We start from the raw sequence: 9,755 nt of genomic DNA, 5'->3' as shown, positions 1-9,755 counted from the left end.
GCCCGAAGGTGCACCCGAATCCCTCAAACCTAGGCTCTGATACCAACTTGTAACACCGTAAAAATTAAATCAATTTTTCACATTTGAAAAACACATTTTAAATAAAACCATTCATTCATAAAATGTCATAACATCATGTTTTTAATTCACAAATGTCTCCCAAGATCAAAATACATCCAATCCCATATGTGTGTACGAATCAAGCCGGCGCCTTCCCGCGGTCATCACTGGTACCTGAAACACATAACACTGAACACTGTAAGCATAAGCTTAGTGAGTTCCCCAAAATACCACACTAATCACATAATAGCCACTCGAGGCTGTAACTCTGTTGACCCTCTGGTCAATGTGTCTCAGTGGGGCCCTCCAGCCCCAACTCTCTGTGGGCCCTCTGGCCCTAACTCTAGGGACCCGAAAGTCCCAACTCTGTAACTCTGAATCATGCATATCACATATCACAATAAATTACAACACATAATGACATGCAATCACACTGGCATATAACTCTATAATACTCTGTCTCTTAACTCTATTACCACACTAGGTAAAGTATAGTGAGAAGACTCACCTTGAGTATCTCGGTAAATCTCTGACTCGGTAAACGTTGGCCTAGCCTCCGCCTAATCATATGAAAATAACACTCTATTTAATATAACTCTCAAAGGCTAGACTATGTTCTCTTATAACACTCTCAGAAGGGTAAAAGACCATTTTACCCCTCTCATAGCTCAAAGGCCCTACAATAGACCATACCCTAAAAGTCAACCAAAAGTCAACTCTCCGGGTTACGCTGTGCGTACCAGATGTGTACGCTAAGCGTACCCGGTTGCACCTCAGAATCGGGGAGCGCCACCCAGTACGCGGCGCGTACTAGGAATTACGCCCGACGTACTCCCCTGCTTCAGCCCTTTTGCTCTTGAGGTCTTAAACAGTTAGGACCTATGTCTATATTTTAGATCTGACCCCTTCTAAGCCCCTTAATCCATAAAGTTGATGACTTTAAGCCTTTGCATGGCTGAACAAGTCACTAACTCCCAAAATGATCCAACCTTCAACTCTAGAAGGCTTAAAACACATGCATGACCCCAAAGTAACATCCAAGATGGGAACTTTATGGCTCTACATCACTAATAACACTAAAAAGGGATAGATCTCGGACCATGGAGCACTTTACACTCATAAAGTCTCCACCTTTGGGGTTTTTAGCCCTAAAAAGGACACATACAACAACAACCAAAAGAAGGGGAAAGTTTTGAACTTTATACCTCCAAGAGTAGCCCTTTACTCTGTAGATCTCAGATCCAAAATGACACCTCAAACTTTAGCCTCCAAGAACTCATTTCCTCCTTCTTCACTAAGCCACTAAAGCACCAACAAGCTCAAATCAACATTCTCACACACTAAGAACGATGGGGCTCTCTTTTAGGGTTTCACTCCCTGATATGAAGGCTAAGGAATGAGCCATAACACCCTTTAAATAGTGCACAAGGAGGATTAGGGTTTTTACACCTGGGCCGGGTACGCCCGGCGTAACTCTAGGTACGCCCAGCGTACCTTGGCGACTCCGCGTCCAAATTAAGCGCGTGAGTACGCGCAGCGTACCCCTCTGGTACGCCCAATGTACTCACTTGCTACAAACCCTCCACTCAAGGACTAAACATGAAAATTCAATAAAGAACAAGGATGAAAGAAATGCACCTGAATCTCGGGGTGTTACAGTAGGCCAGCACCCGAATATTCTAGGCAGTATGTTTATTGTATAATATGTGGTATTTGGAGAACTCACTAAGCCTCGTGCGTATGGTTTTTAGTTTTCGTTTCAGGTACCTCCAATTTTTAAGTAAAGGAGCTCGGGACGATCGCAGCGCGTACACCTGTGTTTTTCTGCAATGTGTGATTTCTGAGAATGAACTCCGATAAATGTTTTAGTTGAAATGCTTTTCTATGTGTGAGCAAAGTTACAATAGTGTTTTAGTTATACTAAAAATGAAATTTGTGGTCCTGAATTTTGGGATGTTACAAACGATTCTTATAGAGCAATATGGGTCCGCTAAGAAGAAACCCAACAAGGAACTACTGATACACACTGATAATGTTTCTAACAAGTCAACATTCTACATATGCTTGACCAAAACTGCCTTTTTACTAAGCCACTAGTAGTATCTCCATACTACTCAAACACTCAACTATGCCAAAGGACTAACAAACCAAACACACGAATCTCCACTACACAACTGTCAGGTCTAAATAACATAAGTCGTATCCACGATGGTTCACAATATGTCGTGACACCATCCAATCATTGAAATAATGTGACAAATGGGAAATTTAAGTCATCGTGTCGATATGTGATTTCCCATCGATAGTACTCACTTTAAGGGTTCGTATAAAGGAAAAATGTTGGTGTATGTCTCAAAAGATGCTAAAAATAATATATTACTGATTGCTTATGCTATTATCGATGAGAAGATTGTGCACACCTTGTGTTGGTTTTTTGATCAATTTAGAAGTTTTGTTGCTCAAAATAGACAATTGTGCGTTATTCCAACATGCATCAAGGAATAATTCATGCAATGGTGAATTATTGGTAGCAGATCATCGCTTCTATCCGTGACACATCATAAGTAATCTCATGAAAAATAAAAGAGCTTGAGACTTAATAAATCTTGTAGAGCTATTGGTAGCACCATACAAAAAAGAAAATTTATTAAGTGTATCAACGAAAAATGAAAGCAATCGGTCTTGAGGCATGGTAATATTTAAGGAAAATTGACAAAATTCAAGGGTGTCTTTTATATTAAAAAATCATTGATAGGGTTTCTTGACAACAAATATATCCGAGAGTATGAATAATACACTGTGAGGAGCAACACAATTACCAATTAGGGCATGTATTGACCTTAAATTCAATAGAACCGTGCAACTATTTATAAAGCATAATGATATTGGAACGAATTGCAATGCACCTCTACCATCACGTATGTGACGTCTCTTTTAAGCGAGACATTCATGCACAAAGTCAAACTTTGACTATAATGAAGGTGTGTACATGCTCATTACAAGGCCACAAATAAATAGAAGCAGTGGATTTAAGCATACTATTCCTTATTTCGATCATATGTGCACATGCGCTAAGTGGCAAATGGAAAGACTTCCATGTTCATATGCTTTTGCAGTTTTTCCATTGTGAATGTGGTGTGAACTAGTGTTACATATAAACAACAATATAATGTTGGTTTTGCACCACTTCCTCATGTTGAATATTGGTTGGATTCAAATTTGGCGATTGAAGCAGATTACTTAAAACTTTGCACTGCTCGAGGTCGGATGCTTGCAAATCGTATTCGTAATGAAATGGAAATTTGTCATCCTGATGAACCTCATAGATGTGGAATGTCAGCAGCCTAGTCATAATCGGAAAAATTATCTGAATTCTTAACCAAGGTATAATGCGATGTAAACCATGTCTTTTTTTATTGATCTCGTAATTTCAAGTTTATTTGATATTCTAAAACTTATGTATTTTTACTTTTATAATTTCATGTTAATTTGGTCTCGTAATTTTTTAATGTTATTATCATGATGAGAATTATGTGTTTATTTTATCGTGTGTATAGTTTTAGTAATATTAAATATTGGTATTGATTTGAAAATATTAATAAGATACTTTTACTAGTATAAATTGTTAAATACTATATATAAATTTTAATAATATATTCATAATAAAATGATTTTATCAATATATATATATATATATATATATATATATATATATATATATATATATATATATATATATATATATATATATATATATATATATATATATATATATATATATAAAATTTATCATAAAGCAGCAAAGACCATTTATGTAACTATATAAAAAAACGTATGCAAGGAAGTGGGGCCACGACCCCATTTTTGCAAACAAAAACCATACGTCCCCGTTTATGATTATTTAGCTGCAATTGTTGGACGTCAAGACAAGTTGTAGATTGTTAACTATGAGCATTTAATAATCACATGGTAGGAGATCTATAGATTCTTAGGATTTTCAACCAAATTTTGTGAGATATTGAAATTGTTGATTGTATTAGTAATATTAATAGAGAAATTAAATATCATTTTATTTTTTTTTCCTATAAATTCTTCTATCCAATTAAATAGTGTCTATGTGTAATATTTAATGTTCATTTAATGATATTTTAATATATCATTATGACACATATCATCATTTAAATGGATAGTTGGATTTATAGAAACAAAAAATAAAAAAATATTTAATTTCTCATATTAATATTATGAACTGGGTAATCTTTTTCCCAAATCTTGATTACATTATTCGGTTGATTAGTGGGCTTACCTAGAAGTTTAACGACTTTACTAAGTTTTTTCGTAATATATTTGGATTTCACGTTTCGAGTTCAGGAAAGAAGTTGGCACTTCTAGGGTGAGGGGTGGTCTCTATCTCCTGCAAGTTGAACAACCACATAAGCCCTTGGGTTATTCGTTCCATGTTACTTCTAGTCAAAAAAAAAAGTTATGTTATGTTCTAGCATAATATCATTTTCTCAAACCATTTACCTTTATTATAATTAGGGATGAGCATATGACCCGTTGAACCGGACCGGACCGGAAAAAAACCGGGACCGGACCGGATATACATATTAATGGGCCGGTTTTCGGGTTTTGTTTTTACCGCTAATCGGGTTTCGGGTTTGGACCGGACCGTACCCGGAATACAGGATTTAACCCGGACCGGACCGAAAAAAAAATTTCTCCTTAAAATATATAGATAAGGATATTGAATTATTAGTTAATGTTATATATAACATTATGTATAAAACTTGATGTTTTTATTGTAACATTATTTATAGATCTTGATCAACGTTTGTTCCTATCACTTTACAAGAAAAAATGTATCTAGCATGCTATTTTTTGTTCAAACATGCAAATTTTTTTTATAAAAACATGCAGTTTTTTATAAATAATGCTGTTTTTTGTTGTTTTTTACACAAAAAAGCTGTTAAAATGCAGTTTTTTTATTAACAATGTTGTTTCTTTTTTGTTAAAACATGCATTTTTTTATAAAAAGTATAGTTTTTGTGCTAAATAGTATAATTTTTATTTGTTCCAAATGTTAATAAGGTTTGTATTTTTTTGTAGACACTTCATTTGCACGTGATCTAAGTCCCACATTGTACCAATTTCAAAGCCTAGTTCGGTCCAAAACCCGAAACCCGGTTTAGTACCCGAGACCGGACCGGACCGAACCCGAACCCGTACATCCAAAAACGGTCCGGTTTTCGGGTAAGAAAATTCACGATTTTCGGTCTTCGGGTTTTCGGTCTTCGGGCCGGTCTGGTCCGGGTTTGGCCCGTTGCTCATCCCTAATTATAATAATAATAATAATAATAATAATAATAATAATAATAAATAAATGCTTTTAAAGCATCTCACAACTTTTAACTAGTGATGTATGGTGACCATATTGATTCAAGAATTAATATTTCTGGCTCAAGATGGTTTGTTACATTCAATCACGACTATATGCGTGTTATCACGACTATATGCGTGTTAGGCCATGGTGTATGGTTCTTTTTTCACGCGTAAGAATCCTATGTGGAGCCTAGGTGGAGGAGATATTCACCAGTGAACACCGCCCCCAATAGAAGTAATGATGGTGTGGATTGAAGCCAATTACGGTTCTCACACCCAATCAAAACCGTTTCTTTCTATCTCTCTTTTCTTTCTCTTTATCTCTCTTTTGCCTCACTCTTGTTCACTAGTGAGCACCACTCCCATCAATAGTAAATGAGTTGTGAAGATGAACACAGGATGACGTGGAATGACTTTCACACGTGTTAATACCCATAGAGCCTTATTGTAACAAAAACAAAATGTGCAACAAGAAAGCTCAAAAGTCAAAACCAAATCATATTTTCATAATCATCAAATCATATTTTCATAATCATTTGTGCTATAAGAATGTAAAACATAGATTTCTATATATATATAAATTAACAGATAAGGGATATTAGTGCTGAATATTGATTCTTTTAGCTTAACCCATGCTGTTTGACGATAAGATATGCTATAGGTCAGCAGGGAAGCACAAACAGAGACGACTATATAAATTACGTGATAATTTCAGAAACATATTTGGTTTCCTAATGTTCTATCCCACAATTCTACACCAAAAGAAACCAATTGTCCTCTTGCAGATGTTTAAGGTGAAGTTTGCCTCCGGAGCCTAGCGAAACTTAGCTCTAGTCTTAGAAGAAACGAGTTAATGATGACATTCAAGAACCCAAAATAGGCATGTCTCCATGAATGTTTGAGAATCAACGACCCACAAAAACCCCAAAACCCAAAGGCAACACCAGCCACAACGCTAACAATGAATCCCTTATCTAACCTGTCATCATCGGATTCTTGTTCTGAAATATCTTGGTTTGTACTTCTTGGCTCATCACCAGGGCATACGTTCAGCAGCGGAACCCCACAAAGATTAGAATTTCCAGCATATGACGACCCGTTGAAGCTCTGTAACTGCGTGCTTTTTGGGATTCTTCCCGACAAGTTGTTAAAGGACAAATCCAAGAACCCTAGATAGCTCAATTGTGCAAGGCTTGTAGGGATTCCTCCACCCAGGTTGTTTCTCGATAGATCAAGAAAATCCAACTGACCCAGACGACCGATGTCTTCAGGTATTGATCCGGATAACGAGTTTCTCGAAAGATTCAAGGCAATGAGACCCAAAAGACTCGTCATCTCACCTGGGATTTCGCCTGTTAGTCTATTGGAAGAAAGATCAAGGCTAACGACAAGACGCAACGTATTTTGATACTCTGATTGCCTTCCTTTCCATTGCAGTAACACTTTAAACACAACCCTTGCTCTGACAGCTAGTCTTGTTCGTACCAACCCCACTGCATTGTACTCAAAACTTGATCGCAAGGTACCTCTATCCCTCATAGTCATCCCTGTAATGTTATTGAGGCATTTGGGTATGCTCCCGGAGAAATTGTTAACAGAGAGGTCCAAAATTTGAATCATCTCGAGCTTACATAAGCTTGTAGGAATGGCTCCATGAAACTGATTCGACTGTAAGCTAAGAACAAGCAGCAATGACAAGCTTTCCCCTAACCATTCCGGTATCTTCCCCGACAGTTGGTTTTCTCCAAGATCAAGAAGTAGCAACGAAGTGCAGTTTCTTAAGGATGCTGGCAGCTCCCCTGTCAAACTATTGCCTCGAATACTGATCATAGAAACAAACTCCAGGGCCCCCATCGATTCAGGCACTACCCCAATAAATCCATTGTCTTCAAGGTTGAGAATAGCCAGGTTATTAAGAGTGTTCCAGCAATTTGGAAGCTCTCCTGAGAGTTTGTTATTAGAAAGATCAAGAAGGCTTAAAGTAGTCAGGTTACACAAGGAAGAAATGGGCCCGGATAACATGTTGTCATTGACCTTTAGAGTAACGATGTCAAGAGGAAACAATGGTAAGTTACCCGAGAAGTTATTTGAGCTCATATCGATTATAGGTTGGTTACCGGATATAAAATCCAAATCCGGAATCATCCCATGGATCTGGTTCGAGGAGAGATTTAAGTAACGAATACCCGGAATCAACGACTCCCAGAACCAACTGGGGACGGAATCACTGATTCCGGTATTAGATATATCAAGCACGGAGAAATTCGTTTGAGTTTTTAGCCATCTCGGGAAAGAACTCCCGAGTTTGCATGATGACAACGAGATGGTTTCGAGTTGAAAAGTTGCAGACCAGTTGGAGCCAATTTCTATAGCCAGGGAGTTATTCGACAAATCAAGGTATCTCAAACGAGAAAGATTAGCTACATGCGTTTCAGATATCGTTCCTTGAAAGAAATTCGAAGATGCACCCAAAGACTCGAGCTTGGAGAGAGGCTTTAACTTTTCAGCTAGAGTTCCATTTAATAGGTTTCTCTCAAAATACAATTCCCGCAAAGAAGCAAAAACAGAAAGATTAGGGAGAAATCCATTGATACTATTATCCGCCAAATCAAGGATGGATAGATTCGATATTTTTTCAAATTTTTGTGGGAAAGATCCGTTCAACTGATTTTGTCCAAGGTACAGTTCCTTGAGAGCTGTGAATGTTGTAAAATCAGGCAAAGAACCGCTTAGTTGATTCCCATATAAATCAAGAACTTGTAACGACATCTGTGGCAGGTTGCTGAAAAAACTAGGAAGGTCTTGGTTGAGATTGTTCCCAGATAGGAAAAGTTCCCGTATCTTGCCCAAGTTTCTAAATGAAACTGGGATACCACCTTGGAGGCCATTGTTGGTCAAATCTAGGGTTTGGAGGTTTTTAAACATACCAAATGCTTCAGGAATGATACCAAGGAGCTCGTTGTCTGAAAGATTGATGTCAGTAAGGCTGCTACTAAAGCTAAATAACCAAGGGTATATCTCAGAGGCTGGAAGATAGTTAGAATTGATATCAAGAACTGCAAAAGAATCGGATAAGTTTGTCATGGAGCGAAAGAAAGATTTGGCAGTGTTATTCGGAAGCAAACAGTTTACAAGGCGTAAGTCTACAAGGGAGGGTAATTTGATTGCGTTACTCAGTAAACCAACTGAGTCACTGAGGTCTATATAACTTAGATTTAGGTACTTGAGAGAGGAAAGATGGGAAAGCCAATCTGTGGTCTTTAAGACAATTGATGTAGCTGAAAGATCAAGAGTTTGTAAGTTGGAGAGATTTCCTAATTGATAGGGAATTTCGGGTGAAGTTAACTCGATGTTAGAAAGTATGAGGTGTTGTAGGCTGTTGAGGGAACCAAGGAAGTTTGGGATACGAGTGAAACTGTTTCCACTCAAATCTAAATATGTCAAAGAATTTAATGAAAGCAATGAAGAACCGATTTCACCACTGAGACCAATTAATTGATCAACTTCTTGTAACCAAACTGCAGGAAGATCAAGCCTAATGACTTGGCCTGTGTCGTTGCTGCATCCTACTCCTCTCCATTTACAGCAATCTTGTGTTGTGTTGGTATTCCTCCATGACTTGAGAAGGGCGTAATCGTCCACAAGCCCTTTTTTGAATTGCAAGAGTGCCATCCGGTCACGCTCTGAGCACCTTGTTTGGGCATAGTTTCTTCTAGGGATACAGGAAACAAGATAGATATTGCTGCATATGAGAATTAAAAGAAAATAAAGAGGAAGATTCATGAGAGATGAATTTGGTTTCAAGAAACCAAAACGAATTAATATGAATTTCTTGTACAAATATACCTCGCAAACACTATGATATTATTTGTAGAGTTATGGGCAATATTCTTTTTTATATTATAATATTAAGATAGAATGATGGCAAACAATAGTTGACTATGGAGATTTTATACTTCCAAAATGTCAAAGGTAGCATTTAACAGATGTCATCCCCTTCACAACGGCATTCTCATTTTATGATATTTTAATTAAACAATCATGCATACCCTTGGACATAATACTAGTTGTTTGGATACCGAAGAATAATTCTACTAGCTTAGGACATGATGTGGAATGAGAAAACTGCAATAGGCCAGCAAGGAAGATGCATGAGCAATAATATGGTTCCAAGCATGGAATTCTAACTATCCTAATCTTAATTTTATTATCTATAGTAATGTTATTATTTTTAGAGTTGACTAGAGGTAATATTCTCTTTTACATTATAAAATTAAAGATAGAATTGACTATGGAGATTCTTCGGTTGCATC

At 37.1% G+C, this 9,755-nt stretch overlaps 1 protein-coding gene across 1 annotated transcript; it reads right to left on the bottom strand.

Annotated features, from left to right (window-relative positions):
• Positions 1 to 5,981: 5,981 nt before the first annotated feature.
• LOC111908044 (receptor-like protein EIX1) lies at positions 5,982 to 9,114 on the bottom strand. The gene has a single exon (XM_023903866.3). It carries the CDS (start codon positions 9,112 to 9,114, stop codon positions 6,232 to 6,234), a length of 2,883 nt encoding a protein of 960 aa, XP_023759634.2. The 3' UTR covers positions 5,982 to 6,231.
• Between the last annotated feature and the right edge of the window lie 641 nt (positions 9,115 to 9,755).

Source organism: Lactuca sativa, chromosome 5 (genome assembly GCF_002870075.4).
Source record: "Lactuca sativa cultivar Salinas chromosome 5, Lsat_Salinas_v11, whole genome shotgun sequence".
NCBI lineage: Eukaryota > Viridiplantae > Streptophyta > Magnoliopsida > Asterales > Asteraceae > Lactuca > Lactuca sativa.
This window is presented reverse-complemented; position numbering and strand designations above follow the sequence as displayed.

What these genes read in the sequence shown, in the direction of transcription:
- LOC111908044 (XM_023903866.3), bottom strand. Translation starts at nt 9,114, where the DNA reads ATGGCACTCTTGCAATTCAAAAAAGGGCTTGTGGACGATTACGCCCTT.